General features: G+C 40.4%; 1 protein-coding gene across 1 annotated transcript in view; it reads right to left on the reverse strand.

Moving 5' to 3' along the window:
* The window catches only part of Phex (phosphate regulating endopeptidase homolog X-linked), a 200,839-nt gene that overhangs the window by 69,168 nt on the left and 107,417 nt on the right, over nucleotides 1-24,254 (reverse strand). Inside the window, exon 13 of the mRNA XM_038317022.1 lies at nucleotides 2,804-2,881. Coding sequence (XP_038172950.1) covers nucleotides 2,804-2,881 — 78 coding nt within the window. The remainder of the gene's footprint in view (nucleotides 1-2,803; nucleotides 2,882-24,254) is intronic.

Consider the following 24,254-nt stretch of genomic DNA (forward strand, 5'->3'; position numbering starts at 1 on the left):
TGATCAGATCCCCTTTGTTATGATCTGTCCTGTCACCTGGTTACCCTGTCCTCTTAAGAGACAAGTCCTGCCCACTCTCCTCCTTCCACTGAGGCAAGTGGATCTTCTGCCTCTTCCTCCAGCCAGTGCTCTCTCTCGCTTCTCATCCCTCTTCTGAAGAGATGGCTGCTGCCTCTCTCTCTCCCTCTCCCTCTTCCCATTCCCTTCTCTAACCCACTAAATAAACTCTATACCCAAACTCTCTCTGCATGGCATTTCTGTTTATCTCTCACCTGCCTCAGTCTCCCACCTGCCAAGGGGACCCGCCAAGGCCTAGGGTCACCTACCAACCCCCCCAGGCCTCTGGCCCACCGTGGTCTCCCACCTGCTACTGTCCGGCTTGGGACACCCGCTGCTTTAGAGAATAACACCCTTCTTTGACTAAAGCCAGTGCTTTCTGATCCCCTACTGTAGCCCTGGATCCAATAGTCTATGTGGCACTGAAAAGATCACCTAAATTCTTTTACTCTTCACATCCTTTGCTCCAAGATCCTCATAAATTCATTGACTTCATAGGATCAGGAAAGACAGGGATAACAACATAGTGTACATTTGTGTGCCAAGTGTTTCAACATTTCATTATCATAATAATAAAATGTTCAGAATTGAGACTAAAGAGGTGGTTCAGTGGTTAAGAGCACTGACTGTTCTTCCAGAGGACCTGGGTTCAATTCCCAGCACCCACATGGCAGCTCACAACTGTAACTCCAGTTCTAGGGGATCTGACACCATCATATAGACACCAATGCACATAAAAATGAAAATAAAGTTTTAAAAAATGTTCAGAACCATTAAAACAGTATAGAAGATAAACTGTTAAGTAAGAGGCTAGCACAACTATTTTCTTCCAGAGCAGTATCATCAATTTGGGGGAGGCCATATTTTGAAGACAAATGTAGAAAGACTCACCCCCCCATGGAGGTACAATGTTTTTATTACCTAGAAAATAATTTAGGATCATGAACACCAAAAATATTGCATCAGGCTGTTTCAATGCATTCTATTGTGGTGATTTGAACGAAAATGGTCCCCAAAGGAAGTGGCATTATTAGAAGGTGTGGCCTTGTTGGAGTAGGTGTGGTCTTGTTGGAGGAAGTGTGTCACTGTGGGGCAGGCTTTGAGGTCTCAGTGTGACAACAAGTAGGTCTCCTGTGTCTGCAAGATATAAGACACTCAGCTATTTCTCCAGCACCATGCCTGCCTGTATGTGGCCATGCTCCCCGCCATGATGGACTGAGCATCTGAACTGTAAGCAAGCCACCACAATTAAATGCTTTCTTTAGAAGAGTTGCCATGGTCATGGTGTCTCTTCACAGCAACAGAAACCCTAACTAAGACATCTATTATCCTCAAATCACTGAGATCTTTCAAAAGTTCTCCAAATAGTTATATATTACAAAGATTTTTTTAAAAGAGAAGTAAGCATTTATTTCCATGTTTCCCAAATTAAGCTGGGTGAGTATTTTTTAAACTTCTACACTTACTTTCATTTTTGACATGCAATAGGTGGTATGAAATACTCGTTCTTTTAAAGCTATTTTAACTGTTGACATCTAATGGATACAAACTGAATGTGAGGTGACTTTCTTCCACACTAGCTCTGAGATATGATAAATGCTATTTGCATCTGAACATAAAGTTAATATCAAACCTGTTCAAAAGCATCAGATCACTTCTAGGGGAAAATGTGAGTAGAAAGTGTTCAACTGAATCAGCACAAGTAACACCTTCTTGATGACTGAAATAAAGAGACTTTTAAATTCAGGCTTTATCTCACATGTAAAGGGTTTTATAAAATTCTGATACTGAATCACAAAGCTAGCACTATTTACAGATAGGCCAAATGCCAAACCACAGGTTTAGCAAAGAACTAGACCTATGAGCCATAGTTATGAAAAGCATTTCTACTGTTTAAAGGAAGTCCAGTGCTGGAGCTGGAGAGATGGCTCAGGGGTAAAGAACACTAAGCTGCTCTTCTAGACAACCTGGTTTTGATTCTCAACACCCACATTGGGCAGCTCATAACCATCTGTAACTCCAGTTCTAGGGGATACAATGCCCTCTTCTGGTCTCCGTGGCCAGACACACATGCAGACGAAACACCCATACACATAAAATACATATATTAAAAAAAAGAAATTTCAGTGAATTGTGAAAGCAGGGCTTTTCTGTGAAGGAGAAAAGGTCTTCTGAACTATTTATTGGAACAGAAATAGCAGTAGTCATCATTAGAAGGTGCTGTAATGAAAAATATGGATCTCAAAACACTAGAATAAAAAAGAATTATTACCATTCCTCATCAGTAACTTACTGCCAATATACAGTCCAATGCACGATCAATTATAGAATCATACATATATGCACTTAATTTGCCAAACCAGTCATAAAGTTTAATGAAGTTAACTCTCAACAGGCAGATTTATGTCTATCCATTTAATATGGATGAAGAAAATAAAAAATATTTAACAACAAATGTGACGCATTCACCATTAGAACACATCCACTAATTGTAAAACACTCAATTTGGTGAATTATTTCCATTTGCTTTATGATGTCCCCTCAGCTTTCTGACACTTCCTGTATTTGGAATCTGCACTAAATCTTGAGATAGGCCTGGCAAACTCAGGCTCATATATAGCCAAGGAATTAATCAAAAGTTGGTTCTTTCTGGCACCACCAGGTTTAATTGCTTGGACTTGGGTTAGTTAATAGGCACAAGGCCAGTAAAACCTGCCAAGAAAAATACAGTAAATTTAGCACTTACTGCCTTGAGGTCTTCATTAACATGAGTATCATTCATTATAAATTCTGGATAGCCAACTTTTGCCAAAACAGCTCTTGCCTATAAAAAGAAAAATGAGAAATATGATGTCAGAGTTTCCTCACTTAAATCATGAATAATCACTGAATATGGGGCTTCAGACTTCATCTGAAAACTCCATTGACTGAATGTCTTCTATATGCAAGTCACTGTAAACGATAAAACAAAAGACTTACCACCCATCCTCAATGCGCTGCAAATGCAGCAAGTGTAGCACAGAAAACAACAGACTGTGAGCATAGCTGACAGACGCAAACATCTGAAATACATTTTCAAAATCTATAGCAAGAAAACAAGTTCTTTAAAGAACCTGAGCTGGGTGGTGGTGGCGCACGCCTTTAATCCCAGCACTCGGGAGGCAGAGGCAGGCAGATCTCTGTGAGTTTGAGGCCAGCCTGGTCTCCAGAGCAAGTTCCAGGACAGGCTCTAAAGCTACAGAGAAACCCTGTCTCAACCCCCCCCAAAAAAGAACCTAAAAACATTGTTTCTCATACATACATGTGCAGCATGTATGTAAAAGGGAATATTTCAACATCACTAATCATAAGGGAAATGCAAATTGAAACCACAATGAAATATTATCCCACATGTGGTTAGCTGGCAATTATAATGAAGGGTTGATAGGGATCTGAAGAACTAAAGAATACTTACCTGCCACTGTGGAAAACAGACTGCTCAAAAACTAAAACCAGTATTACTGTGATATCCAGCAATTCCTCTACTGGGTGAAGCCACAGATAATAGGTACCTCCCCTCTCCAAGTGAAATCAGTATATCAAAGAGCCATCTGGACTCCCATGATCATAGCAGTACTATGTGCAGCAGCCAAGAAACAAAGATGACCTACTGATTGATGTGTGTAGATAAAGCGTACTGTACATAAACACATACAACAATGGGATAATATTCAGGTACAACAGGGTGATAAAATCGGGGATCATTGTGGTAACTGAGATAAACTAGACACAGAGAGACAAGAAGCACAGAAAGAATAAAGGAGCATGTGGTAAAGCAGAGCTCTGTAGTGACCTCGGGCTGCAATGCTCAGAAGCCCACACTGATCCACAGGGTCAGTTGAGTGTGTAGATTTTTCATGTTTTCACCACACAAAGTGATAAATACATAAGGTATTGTATATGCCGATGAATTTCTATTAGCCATTTTACAATGTATACCGATGTCAAAACATCATGGTGTAATTCATGAATATGTAAAAAGTGATCCTACAGTACATTAAATATGAAAAACAAGTAGATAGGAAATTCATGGATTATTCATGGAAACTCCCACTGCCAAGCTAACAAGTCTTTTTTGTTGTGGTGGTGGTGGTTTTTCAGATAAGCGAGGGTTAAATATTTCCAAGGGGAGTGAAAAAAGATGAGTCATGCCTCAGAATGATTATCCATGCAGCTCGGTGAGTGATGGCCAGAACACCAGAAAGATCAGAGGCAGGGGGTCCAGAATAATTTAAGACGCGTCACATCATAGTCATCTGCTGGATAGACAGAGGTACTGATGATGACCTTCTTTGTTTTGCAGCATGCAGGGAATAGATGAAGAGAAAATCAGTGGGAGTGCCAGTCTAGAGCAACAACTGGCAAACTGTGGCCTAAGAACCAATTTCAGGCCTCTTCTACCTGTTTTCAGAACGGAAATCATGCTGGAACACAGCCACACTCATTCATTTACCTATTATCTATAACTGCATCTGTGCTACAGCTTCTGAGCTGAGTCACCAAAACAAAAACTCTGGGGCCCACAAAGTCTCAAATATTTGAGCTAGGCCTTTGGAAGAAAGCTTGCCAGCCCTTGTTCTAGAGACAATTTGCAGCTTTATGTGAAGCCCTCCCCACCATGTCCCTGGTTATTCACTTTGAGAAGCTAATTCTCCTTCTCCCAGCAGTCGTTAGTTACCTGTAGATCTTTGTCTAGAAGCGGAACAATTCTTTTCCCTTCCACGTTAACATGTCCATTGATAATACCATAGTTCTGGTCTTGTTCCTGCAGCCATTTCTAGAGTCTTGTCTTCTCTAATTGCCAGCACCAGAAAATCTGAAGGCCCATGTATAATCACAGCTCATTCTGGGCTGTTGATCTCCCTTCTGTCATTTGGAGTGCTCCCTCCTTTTTTATTTATTTATTTATTTATTTATTTATTTATTTATTTTTAATTAAAAATTTCCGCCTCCTCCCATTTCCCTCCCCCTCCCCCATCCCCATCCTCCTCCCTCTCCAGTCCAAAGAGCAGTCAAGGTTCCCTGCCCTGTGGGAAGTCCAAGGTCCTCCCCCCTCCATCCAGGTCTAGGAAGGTGAGCATCCAAATGGACTAGGCTCCCACAAAGCCAGTACATGCAAGGACAATGGCACTGGGAGCGTTCCCTCCTTACAGGCAACTCTTAGCCAATGACTGACTGTGGCGGGATCATGAGAGCCCAGCATCTTCACTTCAGTTCAGAACGAGCTCAAAGGTATAATTTACACTAGCAGGTTGCTCACAGGATCAGACTGCTTCCACACTGACTTCTGAAATTGCATCCTCCCCTCAGCTCTTTCCCATCTTGGTCTAGTTTCTCCCATTCTGCTGCTGCTTTCACCTGCAAGTATTTGCTAAATGAATCATTTACATGTGAATCTGGATTTCCAGGTCTACCTTTGGATGAGCCAACAAAAGACCCAGGCAGCCCTGACCCACTAGCTGTATCCCAGCAAAGCCTCAAAACAAAACCAGTGACCTCCCACACTGCTCTGGCTAATGGCATTTCTTCTCTCATCTCTTCCAAATTACTGCATTCAAGAAATAAATAAAGTGAGATAGTATGTCTCCCTTATCTTTTTTTAGATAGAAGAAATATTAAATATCATCAGAAACTTCCAACTCAAGATTTAGGATTTTAAAATTGCCACAGGACACAGCTCTAATGGGTTTTGCTGTGCCAGGGACCAGCATAGAGGACAGATCAAATTCTGCCTTCAGAAGCCTGCGAACTACACGAGAAGCTTAATATAATAACAGGACATTACAACTCTCCCAAGACCACAAAATAATATGTCACATGTCTATAGGCTTCCTCTGTCTAAAACTACTTACTTTCCTAGTTGTAGCTAATTTCTCAGCATAACTTAGTGGCTCATCACAAGTCACACGCATCATTTTAACAAAGAACTGTAGATAGTTCTTTTCAGCACACACACACACCCAAAAATCTACACGATGAGCTGAGTCATGCACAATTGTTTGCAGAACACTGGCTTTCCCAATGTGCACCAGTGAATTCTGCGCTCTTTTTCAGACCGCATACTCTGGGACCTCACTGAACTACAGTTTCACAGCATACATTAGCTCCTGTACTGTATGTGTATAATACTGAATCCTTTCTTGTTTATTTAGCATCACCACAACTTGAAGAAAATCAGAAGCAAAATGCAAAGGATCTCGATTTCCCTACCAGGGTCACACAAATAAAGTCAGTAATGATTCTAATAGCAGATCAGAAGAATGTTCTTTTTTGCCAAAAAAAAAAAATGTATACAGACTTTTGTATTCTGGGTCTAATATTCCCTCTTCCAGAGTTTGTGGCTAAGTCCCCACGATTCCAACCCATCCCATTTTTCCCTGAGAAGCTTCAGAACTGCATTGTTAAAAACCCTACTGGGTATGACTTTAAATCAGACTGTCAACAAGAAATACTTATAGGGCCTTAGAAAGCTGAAGAGATGGAGATATCATTTATTCACTGAAACAGCATTAGTAGGGCCCGTGTCTATCTGTGAACAGTAGGTACAATATGCTGCCACCAACGTCCAAGCATTCTCCTGGGAAGACCCTGTACAGAACACTGTAGAGGCAACAGTGACCACTGGCAGCCTTGGCCTTTACTTCCCAGCCCTGCAATGGCTTCATAACCCTCTAATCACTCATGTTAACTGTTTGATGCACTTAGAAGTGTGTCTGCATTCCTGCATACAGACTAAGGCAAATAGAGACACATCACTTCCCAGCATATTCAGGATGAGAAAAATAATCCACCAAATGGTTGGTTGGTTTGTTGAAGGGAAAGGTATTAGCAAAGCATGTCTGAAATCAATTATCCCACTGGTTACAATGACAAGAGGAAAAAGCAAGCCACCATATAAATACTGAGGAAATAATGGGATGAATGTTTAACAGATGGCATATTAGATCCAGTGAGAAACATTTTGCGGGCTATTTGAGGCTGATAAAAAAAAAAACTCAAGGGTTTTCTATAACTAGTTATTTCCATCCATTATTCCATGCACACATCTGGAGAGAAGCTGCATTTGACAGCTGGCCGTCCCTCCCCTGTGGAAGAGACACAAGCAGATGATCATCTTCACTACTTCTTTATCTGTAGACAACTATTTCTCTTCTTAAGTCAAAACTGCCTAGTGTATAATACATATTGATCTATTCTCCTGCCATTCTCTTATTATAGAGGCCAGTTCTGCTCAGGATGACAATAGAACAAACCAAAAATACATAGATTCTTGTACAGGTTCCTGAACAAATCTGGCTGCAGAAAAAGATTTGGGTCAATAGTATAAAGATTAAAATGCTTTATGCATTTCTGAGCATCTATTTTAAAAAAGAATAGACTCAGCAGGGACATGCTTCCTGCCTTTAGTCCAGAGCTTCCCAACTTCAGCAGTACTGACATCAGGGCAAAAGAACTCTTATGAGGGTTTGTCCTGTAGGCTATTGGGAATTTGGCAGCATCATTGCCCTGAACAAACTAAATGCCAGTCGCAATCCCCACATAAGCTGTGACAACCAAAATTGTAGAGACATCAGATTCCTGTGCGGGGAGTGACAAAACACCCTCAGTTAAGACTCTCTGGGGTGCTGAACTAGCTTTCAAGCACACGGCAGCAAACCAGATAAAGAAATCTACATGTCAAACATGGCAGGATAAAAAGCAGATAGCATGTGACAGCCTCAAAAAACGTATAATAAAATGTGTGACTGATACCAACCTAATATTAAGCTTCAAATGGCTACATTTAGCATGCCTGAAAGTTGCTGGCTTGGATATCCTCCCTTCTCCCCTCTACAGTTTGAAGCATTCCATGACATGTTTCCCATTATCAGTAGTGGAACATAATCCTACACACTTCCCAATTCATCAAGTACAGTTTGAGAAAGAGGATAGTAGTCTCTCAAGGTGCTGTCTGCCAGAATTCAGTATGGCATTATATGTAATACTGTTCTCAGATCCCTTGGTCCAGTGAACATAATGAATACGTGCTTGTATATGTTAGTTGTAGACTACACTCCAAGGACCCAGCATTTTGGAGCATCTTTCAGGGGAGTTTAAGATATTCCTGAACCAAACACCTGAAATCTCCTGTACAACAATGTCACTCTTTTTAATCATAGGTTTCAAGGAGCCATGCTTGTGGTGAGGGAGAAATCAATGAGAGAAAATGGTATCAGAAGAAAAGCTGTGGCCTATGAACTTCCTGAACCATGACAGAAGATTTCCCTAGTAAAGACAAAGTCTGTATACTTGCTAGAAGAAATCAAGCTATTCAATCGTGCCTCCAAGCCAGAAAATTCTATTAAGGGTTACTACAAGCATACCTCTGAAAAGAGAGATAAGGCATACCATAAAATCTAACTCTAGAAAAAAAAGGTAAGGTAGAAAACAAAATGTCATGGCTTTTCTGTCATTTGTGGGTCTTATATTTTATACAGACACACGAACTTATGCATGTATGTGACATGAAAGTAGAAACGAACTAGTATAGGGGAAAGACGGGAACTAATGGAATAGGCACAGTGAAGGACCATGGGAGAAACACAGTCAAAGCATGAGTATGCTACAGTGTCTTTATGAAATATATTGACAGTAACAGTGAATTTACGTCAATTAAAAATTAAGGTTGTCATAGCTTTCACCATCTTGGCTCCCACATTCTTACTCCTTCCCTTCCCCATTACTCCCAACAACTAACTGCTAGGCCCCGTGTGTGCATAGTCCTCGTTCTCCTAACATACCCACATTAGCCTTTCTTTAGCTCCAGAGTCATCTCACCCTTCCTTCTTCATCAATCAAAACTCTTTTTTCTTCAAAACACTAACCTATTAGCTATTATTGGGGCTTCAGAGCAATTTGTAATACAATGTGAGTGACTAATAGCAACCTAATACATTTACCCTGAGAAACAGCTATATTGAAAAGGGTAGTTGATTAGCCAAATAGATGAATCCAATCTTAAGGGAAGTTTTGTTAGTGGAGAAAACTTTCTTGCTATTAAGAATCAAATTAAATCTACAGCCTATTCAACTTAATCACCATTGTGTTCCAACCTGGAATGCAATGTCAAGCACAGAGCAAGTGACCAATGTTCAATAAATGCTGATTCATATTATGAGTAATTTATTTAAGAAATTCACTTTGACCAATGTCATCAACAATATCAGAAAATAAAAAACATTATATTTAACTTTTAAACAGGAAATAGCTAACATTTGATCAAGAATACCGTTCAGTGTTCCTCACATCAAGGCATACTTCCATATTAACTAACATTACCACAGGAGAAGAACATGAAGGAGCTTTGTAAGAGACTAGAGAGCCTTCTAGAAAATAAAGTGAAACACGAACCCACTGCATTTCATTCCTTGTGACAAACAAAACCATAATTTTCATATACGGTAATCATCCCTCATCCATGACTTAACTTTCTATTACATGCAGTCAACTGGTGTCCAAAATATTAGCAGAAAATACCAGAAGTAAGAAACTCATACTCTTTAAAGCAGATATTGTTCTTAGTGGTATGATTTAAAAAAAAAAAAACCTTGCATTGTCATACTTAGATATTGCAAGTATGTCAAACCTGGCATACATTGTCACACCAGGGATACAAAAGATCCCTTTGCCCACTCTTCATCCCTTACATTTGTTTTGTTTGGTTACTTTATCATGGTGAGGAGCCTCACTAACAAACTGTGTGGGAGAGTGAGGTATGTGTGCATACGTGTGTGTGTACACGCAGTTTAGCTACTAAGTTTGGTTTTGTTCTTTGCTATGACTACCATGTACATGCACCAAGTCTTAATTAGAATTTTGTTCCTTGCACTAAAATCTTAGGGCTACCACTTTAAAATTTACAAGTACTTTCTATGGAGACAACAGGGAGTTCATAAAGGGAAGATTATTACTTTAAGGCAGAGAAAATGGCTATCACAAATGAACTCAGAAAACCAATGAACATGGAAAATGTAATACACAGCATGATTTAAAACTCTCAAGTCCCCCCTACCTCCCCAGAATTTTCCCCAAGGCACACTACAACTTGATAATGCTGGAGGGAAGAACATAACCAAATATAATCCTGCTCTATCTGGCTGAGAGCTCTGTAATTGCATATAATTTTGACACATGTGACCAAACTGATTTAAAGACCGGTCAGCTTGACTGCCTTGCTCCCGAATTTGCAAAGCCACTTAGCTTTAAGCTGATCTACGGAAAGCTAGATGGTAAGGTCATTTGTTCTGATCCCTCCAGACTCAGCTATGGAGGAAAGTCACGTACATTCTCAAATGTCTTGCATGCCTTCCATCAAAGGGATCACTTTAATCACTTAATTAAACAGCTCTGTGTTTACTCTACATGGTTAAGTCTCTTCACATATTTTTGTCTTTTCTAGTAATTTAACTAACATAAGAAAAAATGGAACAACTGCTCATTGCCCTTTCACAAACAATTTCTAAAGCAACTTTCTTAAGCTTGCAGTAGCTTTGAAAACTTCAATCAGCCTTAACTATGCCAAGACCTCATTTTCTCTGATGAGTTCTGTAATAACTATTAAGCATCAATCAAAATTCTGAGCTGTAAACACCTGGAAGTTTAGGAAACTGTGCGAGAATTACACTGTCCTTCAAGACAAAGGCAGTTTCTACAATGCCAGACAGATGATTGGCTCAAACACATATCTTGGCTGGAAATCTTGCCCTTTGCAGAGCTAATAGTATTGATGAAAATTAGCCTGGGGACCAGCTTTAATATCCTTCAGGGTTATCAGGAGCCCACAAATAATAACAATGTAGTAATCTAACAAATCAAATTTTATCCTCTTGATAAGAATGACACTGACTTATTATGAGTCTTCAAAGGCTGTAATTCTGAGAATTGCTTTTGGGTGCGGTTCACAAACTAATGCATCGTGCCAGGGTGAAGGAGAACCAAACATCGCCATGAATCAGAGGTCTTTTCAACTACAAGCCATAGGCCTGGATCTACATGAACCAGAAGACAGGAATGGTCAAATTTCAGGTTATCCATCCTTAACCCTGCATGATAACGCTGCATAGAGTTGATACCCATTGTCTACTACTTTCTAATATGGGTATGTTCTAGGAAGACAAGTTCCAAATTACAAATGAGTACCAGGACTAAAACTATGAACTCCATGTTATCTTGGAAGCGAGTAGTTTCTCCAACTTGAGAAAAAAAACTACTCAGGATCAAATAAGTCAAAATTGAGCCAAATTGCAACTCAGTACTTCCGTGGTATCTCTCTGGTGCATTCTGGGCATATATGTGAGTCCTGTACCTCAACAGAGTTAAAGACAGTACATTTGGGTTTTCTTTGTGAATGGGTGGTTGGTTGTATTAGTGAGTGGTAGTGAATTACCCAAGTAATTAATTTACAAAGGAGCACGTGTTGCCTTCTCCAGGGAGTTGGGGCAATATTACTTTAAAGAGAGAAACAACACTCATTTATTTCTTTTAAAACTGAATAAAACAGTTGCCACAAACTATAGCCTTTGAATCCATGTTTTTGTTCATTTTAAATTCATTCATGGACTTTTATAACTGACCAGCTGTGATACCTGTTCACATGAATATCCTGAATCTTGATGAGGACAAACGTCACGTGTTCAGACAGAGCCAAAATAGTATAAACCAAGGGCCAAGAAAATCCTGTGTAATAGTTAGGTTTTACACCAAAGTCAATTATGTTTTCCTCTGTCTCACACATGGGTTCTACATCAGGGGTCAGCAAACTATAGTCTGCAGGACCAAAGCAGCCTATCACTTGATTTTGTAAAGATGGGGTTTTGTTAGACTATGCTACTATGGAAAGGGGTTATTTTAAGCTGAAGGCATCTAGAAATCAAGGGAAGCAATAAGAAGCTTTCTGATTCTCCTTATCTACTTAAAAGCAGAGCTTTCCAAAACAATTCAACTGTCACAAATCCTCCCTCCCTTTAAGAAAGGCAGTTTCCTATTGTCAAGGAGAAGGGAGATTCCCCATCTTCTGACATGAAAAGTTGATGCCAGCATGACAGCATGCAACAAAACTTAATACAGTAAACCTTACCTTCTGTTAGGTTCTCCCATATATTTCTTAATCATCTTCCATTTGTTAACCCACTCTCATTCTCACGTATGTGTGTATGTATGTGTGTATACAAACGTACACACATTGTCATAGCCAGAACCTGGAAACAATCTAAATGCCCCTTGACTGAAGAACGGATAAGGAAAATGTGTTACATTTACACAATGGAGTACTACACAGCAGAAAAAATAATGACATCTTGAATTTTGCAGGCAAATGGATAGAGCTAGAAAAAATCATTTTGAGTGAGGTAACCCAATACAGAAAGACAATTATCACATGTACTCACTCATAGATGGTTTTTAAACATAAAGCAAAGAAAACCAGCCCACAAATCACAATCCCAGAGAACCTAGACAACAATGAGGACCCTAAGAGAGACATACATAGATCTAATATACATGGGTAGTATAAAAAGACAAGATCTCCTGAGTAAATTGGGAGCCTGGGGACCTTGGGAGAGGGTTGAAGAGGAGGGGAGAGGTAGGGAAGGGAGAAAAATATAGAGCTCAATAAAAATAAAAATAAAACGAAATAAAATAAAATAAAGGTAACATATATATCCGCATCAAAAAATAAACAAACACACACAAGCAAATATACACACAAGGGATAGGGGATGATCCAGCCTAAGACCTTGGTAGGCAAATGCTGTACACCTGACCTACACTTTCAGCCCTTCATTTCTCGTTCATAACATATGAAAACTCCAAATTCTAATCATTTTTCTGGACTACATTGCTTATCCATATTCTAATCAGCATTACAGTCAGTAGAATTCACAGATCCCCTCCACCAAATGCTAAACCAAAGAGGGTAGAGGAGGAAAAGTTTTTTCTCCCTGGCAACAGCCCACTCTTCTGCATATGGCCTGTGGCCACTTGCAAGCTACAAAAGTAAGTTGAGTAGGTGTTGCAGAGACCATATGGTCTACACAAGCTTCAAACATTTACTATTTGGCTCTTTACAGAAAAAGTTTTGCCAACCACTCTTCCACATTAAAGGTAAAACCTAGTAGCAAAGATAGCAATATAAGATGTGAAATTTATTTTTTCAGAGCTTTATTTGATAATAATTATTTCAGTAATTATATAATTTACTACAATAATTATTCCTGATTTATTGAGGTAAACATCTGAGGTAAACATTGAAAACAAAGACAATATACAAATATTAAGCAAAAATGGGGAAAAATGTCATGGAGAAACATCCATGCATTTGGAGGAAAAATGGAAAAACAAACAATTAAAAAGCATCTTCAAATGTCAAGATCCAGAGAGCTTAGAAATGCACCTGCAACACCTAGGTCCTAATACTGAGCATAGCTCCAAGAAATTTAATCAGCTACTTAATCCCCCTCCAATCATTAAATTAACTATTTAAACAGGAGGCAAGTTGGAGATTAACTTAAATAAACACATCCCCTTCTCTCACCAGCAGCTCAGTGGAATGGAAATTGACTCCATTCTTTCTAGGCAGGTTTAGCTCTGATAGGAGTAATGCTTTACTGCTTAAAATTTTCTGGGGCCACCTAGATGTCTCAGTGGGTTAAGGTACTTCACTTGTCACTCAAGTATAATGACCTGAATTCAATCTCCAGAACCCACGGTGGAACAAGAAAACCAGCTCCTGAACATTGTCCTCTGTGACGACGCATACACACACGTACACACACACACACACACAAGCACGCAAGCACACACACACATACACACAAATAAAAGTAGTAAAAACCTTTTAAACAGTCTTCCTGATAAGACAGGCGAAAGCAAATGAAATAATGTTGGTGAATTATTAAATTAGACAAAGGTAGCTTGCTTTGTTGGTACATAGCTATGATCCCAGGACTCAGGAAATTAAGGCAGGAGGATCTCAATTTTTATATCAGTACCTAAAGCAAGAGCCTGTCTCATAACATTCAAGCAAATAAGTATGAAATACCATTCAATTTTTTAAAAAATATTTTCAAGATTATAATAAAATTACATTTTTCAAATTTTATTTATTTATCTATTTGCTTATTTATTTCTTTTTTACATATCTACCTTTGGGTTTTTTTTGAGACAGGGTTTCTGTGTATTTCTGGCTGTCCTGGAACTCTGTAGACCAGGCTGGCCTTGAACTCACAGAGATCCACCTGCCTCTGCCTCCCTGAATGCTGGGATTAAAGGCATGTGCCGCTGCCACCAGGCTATAAAATTACATTTTCCCCCCTTGAAATTCTCCTAAGTACCTGCTTTCAAATTTATGACCTCGTATGTGTGTATACACTACAACATATATTCTTTTTTATTTTATTTTATTTCACCTTACATTCCATTCACAATTCTCCCTCCCCCCAACCTCTCCTCCCGCCCTCCCACCTCCCCCAGCCCATCCCCTCTCATCCTTTCCTCCCAACCAGTAAGGGCTCCCATGGGAAGTCAACGAAGTCTGACATATTAAGTCTGGGCAGGACCAAGATCTCCCTGCATCAAGGCTGAGCATGGCATCCCACCATAGGGAACGGGCTCCAACAAGGTAGCTCATGCACCAGCACTAGATCCTGGTCTTGCCGCCAGGTGCCAGGAGTCTCATAGATAGCCAAAGCTTCACCACTGTCTCCCACATATGGAGGGCCTAGTTCAGTCCCATATAATATGTATTCTTAAATGCATATGTAGAACTCTTTAAAAATAAAGGGATGAGTTCATTTTCTTTAATGATGTGATCCTTGGTAGACTGACCACATACCAAGGCAGGCAGAATATCAAACTAGCTGGGCAACACAAACTGGGCTCGACGAGGACAGAAGAAAAGGAGAGAAGGGGAAGGAGAAGGAGAAAGAAGAAAGAAGAAATCTAGAAATTGAGTCAGCTGGGATGATGGGAGGTTGGAGACTGTGATAAAGAGAGAAACTGGGAGAGTTAAAATGTTCAAAAGACATTGTATGAAATTCTCAAAGAATTAATAAAACATTGCAAAATAGCATGTCAACATAAACTAAGGGCTATCACCCAGCCAGCAGTGTCCATGCATTCCTTATTCTTTCACAATGGTACACCCTTTAGGGCTTCAGAAAAGTTGGTCTTTGGGGGAGCGTTATCAGCATCACTCGGGAGTTTCCTAACAATACAAATTCAGAGACCCAGACTAGCAGCAGCAAGCCAGAACATCCCAGACATTTACATCCTAATAAATGCCACCACCGTGCAGTGTTGGGGAAACTTACACTGCTGCCATTCCAGGTTGTTTGTGAGGGCTACCCTGTCCATTTATTAATCTTCAACTGCATCCCTGACAGCTTACCACTACATACCTATGACACTCCCCCAATAGGTGGTGAGCAAAATTCTCCTCAGGCATTACCAAAAGTCCGCTGAATCTCTGAGAGCTCTCAGATTTGAAGGAGGAGATGGTAGTGGATAGCTAACTGTTACAAGCTGTCTACTCTGGACTCCAACACTGGCCAGAATCCGGGACTCTGCACTACCATTCCTAACATGGAGACTTGTCTGTCTGCCCCTTCAGTGTTCTGTAGGGGTTCCCTAGTAATCTCCACTGTTACGCTACCATCCTTCCCCTCATGAGCTTTTGAATATACCTCAGACATTTGCAATTCAGCCCAGTTTCTGAACAACACCACTTAAATTCGAGAATGATAAAGGGCAAAAAAAATCAACAAAGAGTCAAGGCACAAACAGGTCTCAGGGACGGTTCGACTAAAACTTCTAACAACTTTTTTCTAAGTAACTTGGCAAAATCCATTTTAAGTTCTTTCAGGCATCTAAAACACCACACTAATACAATTACAGTTCACTGAAAAATTATCATGCAATCTAGTTTGAAAGCTAAAATCAGTCATAGTGGGGCAATATTCCATTTAATTATAAAGATTAATTTAACCTTCATGTATTTGTGCATGTATTTGGTCTTTCCATTTTTCACAGAACACCCAAGATTCAAATGCCATCTGGTAGAATTGCTGCATAGCGTCAGCAGCATCTATTAGAGTTGCAGATTTCATCTCAAAGTAAAATTGATGGACAAAGGGAAAGTAAAAAGGGAGGGGTGGAGGTAACAGAAGTTGAATTTTAAAACCGAGATATTCCACCAATCTGATGTGACTGTATCCCTTTCTCTCCCTTTACCCCTTCCATGTCACCTATACAAACTCTTCTTTGTTTTTGAGTTTCCAGTTCTTTTAATTTGTTAGATTTAAAACAAATACCAATTCAAATTTCCACTCCCTTCCCTCCTCCCATTCCCTCTACACACCCTCCCACCCCACCCCCCATCTAAATCCTAAACGAGGGTAAGGCACACTGCTTTGTGGAAGGTCCAAGGCCATCCTTACTATATCTAGGCTGAGTGAGATATCCATCCAAAGAGAATAGGATCCCAAAAAGCCAGTGCATGCAACTCTTAGAGCCATTATCTTCTGCAAACTCTTCTTAATTACAAGTTGTTGTGGCATCTTTTTTGAAACAGGTGAGGATTCGAGCAACATTGCAAGCCATAGTGAGAATTCTATAAATCATGTCCACTTTGGCTTGCAAAATATATGTTACGCCTTCCTTAAAAGCTAGCCTTAGCCACATGGTAAGACTGACCACATTTTTTGTATTTTCATTCAATTCAATTCAATAGTTATCTCTTGCTGAGTGGCCACTTAAGATAAAACAAGCCTTGCAAGCTAGGAAATACCTTATTTGTTTTTTATATTTTATTATTATTATTATTACAAATTTTCACCTCCTCCCCTCCTCCCATTTCCCTCTCCCTCCTCTCATTCCCCCTCCCCCTCCCTCTCCAGTCCAAAGAGCAGTCAGGGTTCCCTGCCCTGTGGGAAGTCCAAGGTCCTCCCCCCTCCATCCAGGTCTAGGAAGGTGAGCATCCAAACAGGCTAGGCTCCCACAAAGCCAGTACATGCAGTAGACTCAGAACCCAGTGCCATTGTCCTTGGCTTCTCAGTAAGCCCTCCTTGTCCGCCACGTTCAGAGAGACCGGTTTGATGTCATGCTCCATCAGTCCCAGTCCAGCTGGCCTTGGTGAGCTCCCTTTAGATCAGTCCCACCATCTCAGTTGGTGGGCGCACCCCTTGTGGCCCTGACTTCCCTACTCATGTTCTCTCTCCTTCTGCTCCTCATTTGGACCTTGGGAGCTCAGTCCAGTGCTCCAATGTGGGTCTCTGTCTTTATCTCCATCCATCACCAGATGAAGGTTCTATGGTGTGATATGCAAGATAATCATCAGTGTGGCTATAGGATCGGGCCATTTCGGGCTCCCTCTCCTCAGCTGCCCACGGAACTAGCTGGAGGCATCTCCCTGGATACCTGGGAACCCCTCTAGAGTCCAGTCTCTTAACAACCATCATCTTATTTGTTTTTTTAGTGAGTGACAATGCGTACAAAGTACACAATGTGAAGGAAAAGAATCGAATTTTCTCTAACACAAAAGCATAACTGCGTTAGTGATCGAAAGAATTTCTAGAACCTATTAAGACTCACCCAGGCAGCCTTCCAGGTAGTAAAAATAAGAACTATTCTGGCCCCTATCTCCAGAGATTAACTTTCGTTGTCCTTGAATGCCCCCCAGAGGTCTAGATTCTTCTGTATTTGACTTTATTCACTAAACAGTATCTATATAATTCATTTATGTGATGCATAGCAAGAACAGAGATGGTTTAATTAAGCTATATACTTAGCAAGTTTGTGATTGAGTGGTCACGTGTGGAGAATGAGAAATGAAATTAAATAGAAGGATAGAGTGCAATTATAAGAGAAGGGTCTTGTGCAAACATCTGCAAAGAAATCTGAGAGCCAAAGAGAAATAATAGAAGTAACATTGTAAAAAAAATTTAAAATTTAAAAATTTAAAAAATTTAAAAAAGGAAAAAAAGAAGTAACATTGTATTGTTTTTTAAATGTTTTGTCTATTTGTGTGTGTGTGTGTGTGTGTGTGTGTGCATGTATGTTTATGATACCTATGTGCAGGTGCCTGCAGAGGCCAGAAGAGGATGTCAGATGCTCTGCAGCTGGAGCCACTCAGGGTGTGTATTGGGAACTAAACCCAGGTCCTCTGGGAGAGAAGCAAGCACTCCTAAACCCTGATCATCTCCCAATTTTGTTATTTTCATAATAACAAAAGTAATAGTCTTCCCTGATGCCTTACTACGGTGGCTTGAATAAGATGATCCCCTTAGGTTTGTGTTTGAATAGCTTGGTCCTCATTGGTGAAACTGCTTGAGAAAGATAGTGAGGTGTGGCCTTGTTAGAAGAAGTTTCAAAAGTCATTCCCAATATGGAAGGCAGGCAGGCAGGCACAGTGCATGGCCCCTCCTTCTGCTTCCCACTTTCCCACTATCCGATTAAGATGTGACTTCTCTCTGCTATTCCTACCACCAGGCCTTTGCTCAGCCATTATGGACTCTAACTCTGAAACTGTAATCTCAATTAAACTCTTTAAAAAGTTGCCTTGGTCACAGCAACAGAAAAGAAACTAATACACCTACCATGTACCAGACGGTGTGCTGAATTTCCCTTCATCACTGAATCTAAATCCTACCTATGATCCGCAAGGCACTGGCATATCATCTTTATGTCACAGCTGATAAGCCCACATGCATAAAGGGGAAAAGCACACCCAAGTCACACAGAGACCAAAGCAGCTTCACAACCAAATTGATTTACTTTTAATCTGACTTCAAAGTCCATATTTCTTTTGATATCCACTATGCTTAAGGGATGGAGAACAATTTTCTACTATATAAATTTTACTAATTTGTATAAACCCAAATGAAGTGAATCATATAGAAGGCCTAGACAATCTCTGCATCAATACCCATATTCAGCATGCCAAGAGGAATATGCTCAGCTATAAGACTGCTAAAAACCTGATGCAAGGGAATCTCCCAAGAATCTACGAGAATGACTCCAGCTAAGACTCCTAGCAATAGTGGATAAATAGCCAAGAGAGTGGGAATGGGGATAGTTATATAAAATGAGAAAAGATTGTATTAAAAATTATTAATAAAAGTACTACAATTTAAAAAAAATCATTGAGAGCAAGGGCTGTTTCTCTTTTTCTGGTTTTTGGGACCCCTACTCCTCATGCTGGGTCACTTTGCCCAGTCTTAATACATGGGGAGATAATTAATCTTTATTTAATTTTTATTTTCTCTGTTAAGTGATGTGTTCTAGTTTTTATAATTTTTATTTAAATAACTTTTTTTCATTTATTTTGCATACCAACCAGTTTCCCCTCCCTCCTCTCCTCCCATCCCCTCCTCTTCCATAACTATCCCCTCCCCATCCACTCCTCCTCCATCTCCATTCAGAAAGGAGCAGATCTCCTATGGGCTTACACAATGCATGGCACATCAAGTTCAGGCAGGACTGAGCTCCTCCCCTTACTTCTAAGAGGACCAGGTAATCCAGCATGGGGAGCAGGTTACCAAAGTCCTGCTCTCACTGTTAGAAGCCTTACTAAGAGACCAAGCTACATGATTGTCACACACATGCAGAGGGCCTAGGTCAGTCCCATTCAGTCTCTGACTATTGGTCCAGTGTCCATGAGCTCCTGCAATCTCAGGTCAGCTGTCTCTATATGATCCCCAATCACGACCCCTCTGGCTGGTACAATCCCTCCTCCCTTTCTTCCACAAACCTAGGAGCTCAGGACAGTGCTTGTTTGTTAATCTCTACCTCTGCTTCCATCAGTTACTGGATAGAGTGTCTCTGATAGCAATAAAGGAAGTCACCAGTCTGCTTACAGTAGACAGCCAGTTCAGGCGCCCTCTCCACCATTGCTAAGAGTCTTAGTTGGAGTCATCCCTGTGGGTTCTTGGGGGTTTTCCTGGCACCAGGTTTCTCCCTAATCCCAAAATGCCCCCCATCAAGATGTCTCTTTTGCTATTATCCCCCTCCATCCTGCCTTTCGCACCCAGCTCATCCCACCCACTTTATCTAGTTCCCAGGCTTCCCTTCCCCCAACCCCTGCCCCTAGTTTACCCAGGAGATCTTTTCTACTTCCCCTTCCCAGGGAAATCCATGCATCTCTCTTTGAGCCCTCCTTGTTATCTAGATTCTCTGTGGCTCCAGATTGTAGGTTGGTTATCCTATACTTTACTCCTAATAACTACCTATGAGTGAGCACATACCATGTTTGTCTTTCTGAGTATAGGTTACTTTACTCAGAATGTTTTTTTTCTCTGGTTCCAGCCATTTGCATACAAATTTCATGAGGTCATCGTTTTTAACAACTGAGTAGTAATTCATTATGTAAATGTACTACATTTTCTCATACATTCTTCGGTTGAGGGGTGTGGTGATATTTTGTTTGTGCTGTAACAAATAAAGCTTGCCTGAAGATCAGAGTGTGTAGCTAGCCACACTAGTTAATCATAGAGACCAGGCAGTGGTGACACACACTTTTAATCTTAGCACTCGGGAAACAGAGACAGATGAATCTCAGTGAGCTCAAAGTCAACCTAGACTACATGAAATTGAATCTGTCTAAAAGAGAAAGAGAGCTCACACCTTTGATCCCAGCACTTGGGATCACATGCCTTTAATCATATCCCAGCATTAGGTGGAAAGAGAAGTGATATGGCTGGGTGGAGACAGGAATATGAATATAAGGTGGGAGGAGACAGGAGCTAAAAGCATTCAGTCTGAGACTTGTAGAGACAGGATAGCCCATTTGGTCTGAGGATTTCATAGAAGAACTAATGGCTGGCTTCTCTGCCTCTCTGATGTTTTAGCTTTCACACCCTAATATCTGACTCCGAAATTTTATTATTAAGACCAATTAGAATTCGCATCTAGGTTATTCCCAGGTTCTGCCGATTATGAATAATGCTGCTATGGACACGGTTGAGCAAGTGTCCTTGTGGTATGATTACACATCCTTTGGGTATATGCCCAAGAATGGTATCACTGGATGGTGAGGTAGATGGATTACCAATTTTGTGAGAAAAAGTCATACCAATTTCAAAGTGACTGTATAAGTTTGCACTCCTTTACTCCACATCCTCTCAAATATAAGCTGTCATCAGTGCTTTTTATTGTAGCCATTCTGACTGGTGTAAGATGGTATTTTAGAGTCATTTTGATTTGCATTTCCCTGAAGACTAAGGATGTTGAGCAATTCTGTAAGTGTCTTTTGGACATTTGAGATTCTTACACTGAGAATTCTCTGTTTACATATGTAACCCATTTTAACTGGATTATTTGGTATTTTGATGTTTAGCTTTTTGAGTTCTTTACATATTTTGGAGATTAGCCCTCTGTCAGATGTGGGGTTGGTGAGGATACATAAGTGACCCTAAAACATCTACCAGGGAACTCCTACATCTGATAAACATCTTCAGTAATGTGAAGGGATACAACATGGACGGGCTCTGTGGGAGCCTTCTCAGCTTGGTCGATCACCTTCCTGGACCTGGGGGGAGTTGGAAGGACCTTGGTCTTAGCATAGAGTAGGGAACCCTGATGGCTCCTTGGCCTTGAGAGGGAGGGAGGGGAGGTATGGGTGGAGGGGAGGGGAGGGAAGGGGGAGAAGGAGGGGAGGGAAGGGGGAGGAGGAGGGGAAAGAAGGGGAAGGAGGAGGGGCGGAGATGGAAATTTTTAAATATAAAAAAATAAACCATGAGAAAAAAAATCAGTAGCCCTCCTATATACAGATGATAAACAGGCTGAGAAAGTAATCAGAGAAACAACACACAAATAGCCACAAATAATTTAAAATATCATGGGGTAACTCTAACCAAATGAGTGAAAGACCTGCATTGGTATGGGACAATTTTGTAGTCTGTCAATTATGTTTAAAATAAACGCCGATTGGCCAGTAGCCAGGCAGGAAGTATAGGAGGGACAACCAGACAGGAAGTAGAGGCAGGATAATGAGAACAGGAAAATTCTGGAAAGGAGGAAGCCCATTCCTCCCCAGTCCTGTTCAGACATCGAAGAAGGAAGATGTGACCTACCCAGCCGAAAAAGGTACTGAGCCATGTGGTTAAGATAGATAAGAATAATGGGTTAGTATAAGTTATAAGAGCTAATACAAAGCCCAAGCTAATGGGCCAATCCGTTTATCATTAATATAGTCCTCTGTGTGATTTTCTTTGGGGATAAGGGTTATAGGAACTGGGCAGTACAGAAACCCCAACAAGCAGGTCCTCATGTTACACTGCATGAAACGAACTTTAAATTTTTAAAGAAAGAAATTGAAGAAGATATCAGAAAATGGAAAGATCACCCGTGCTCATAGATAGGCAGGATTAACATAGTAAAAATGGCAATCTTACCAAAAGCAATCTACAGATTCAATGCAATACTCATCAAAATCCCAACACAATTCTTCGCAGACCTCGAAAGAACAATACTCAACTTCATATGGAAAAACAAAAAAAAGGATAGCCAAAACAATCCTGCATAATAAAGGAACTTCTGGAGACATCACCATCCCCGACTTTAAGCTCTACTAGAGATCAATAGTAATAAAAACAGCTTCATACTGGCATAAAAACAGACACGTGGATCAATGAAATTTAATCATACACCCTGACTTAAAACCACACACCTATAATTTTTGACAAAGAAGCCAAACAATATACAATGGAAAAAAGAAAGCATCTTCAACAAATGGTGTTGGCATAACTTGATGGTGGCATGTAGAAAAATACAAATAGATCCATATCTATTGTCCTACACAAAAATCAAGTCCAAGTGGAGCAAAGACCTCAACATGAATCCAGTAACGCTGAAGCTGATAGAATAGAGAGTGGGAAGTAGCCTTGAATGCACTGACACAGCAGACCACTTCCTGAATTTAATACCAGTAGCACAGACACTGAAATCAACAATTAATAAATGGGACCTCTTGAAACCGAAAAGCTTCTGCTAGGCAAAGGACACTGTCAATAAGAAGTACATAGTCTTATTGCAACTTGATATGCCATGTTTTGTTGATACTCATGGGAGACTTGCCCTTTCCTAGACAGAAAAGGAGGCAGAGTGGATTGGAGGATGGGAACAGAGGAGAGTGGAGGGTGGAGGGATTGGGAGGAGAGAAGGGAGGGGAAACTTCAGCCAGGATGTAAACTAAATAAAGAAAAAACAAACAAATAAAAGCCAAAAGTGGAGTTACACCTCTCTTTTAGAATTCCCGTGTTGCCATAAAGACAAACGAGTGTGAATGTCAGTGTAGAATCAACAAACCTCAAACTCTGACATGGTTCCCACTTATCTGCTTATATGAATACATCACCTTTAATCCTAACACTCTATAGACAGAAAAAGGCAGATCTGTGTAGCAAGCTTTCTTTTGGGTCACTGGTCAGCTCCCAAATTATGATACAGAGACTTATTATTAGTTATGAATGCTCAGTCTTATCTGATGTTTGTCCCACTAGCTCTTATAACTTAATTTAACCTGTTTCTCTTCATCTATTTTTTGCCTCTGGGCTTTCACCTTTCTTTCATTCTGCGTGCTCTACTTCTCCTGCTTCTTCTGTGTCTGACTGGCTGGCAGCTGCCTGGCTGGCTGACCCCAGGCATCTCTCTTTCTTTCTCCCTTGTTCTCACCTCTCTCTCTTCTCTCAGGCCTGGATTCCTAGCTATTGACTGTTCAGTTTTTTTTATTAAACCAATCAGGTGCCTTAGGCAGGCAAGGTAAAGTAGCAACATATCTTTATGTAATTAAATAAATGCAGCATAAACAGATGTAACACATCTTTACATAGTTAAAGTAATATTCTGTAACATATCTTTGTGAATTCAAGGCCAGTCTGGTCTACATAGTGAGTTTCAGGACAGCACGGGATATATAGTGAGATTCCATTTCAAGACAGAAAGATGAGGAGAGAAAATATATATTACCAGCCACATTTCATTCTATGCTACCATCATAACAATACCTAGGATATGACAGGGTTGAATACGAATACGTGGAACTAGGTATCTGGCCACTCTCCACCTGTCCAATAGGCAGGTCACTAGTCTCAGACTCCCCTCCAGACCAAGGAACTACATCTGGAGAC

Source organism: Arvicola amphibius, chromosome X (genome assembly GCF_903992535.2).
Source record: "Arvicola amphibius chromosome X, mArvAmp1.2, whole genome shotgun sequence".
NCBI lineage: Eukaryota > Metazoa > Chordata > Mammalia > Rodentia > Cricetidae > Arvicola > Arvicola amphibius.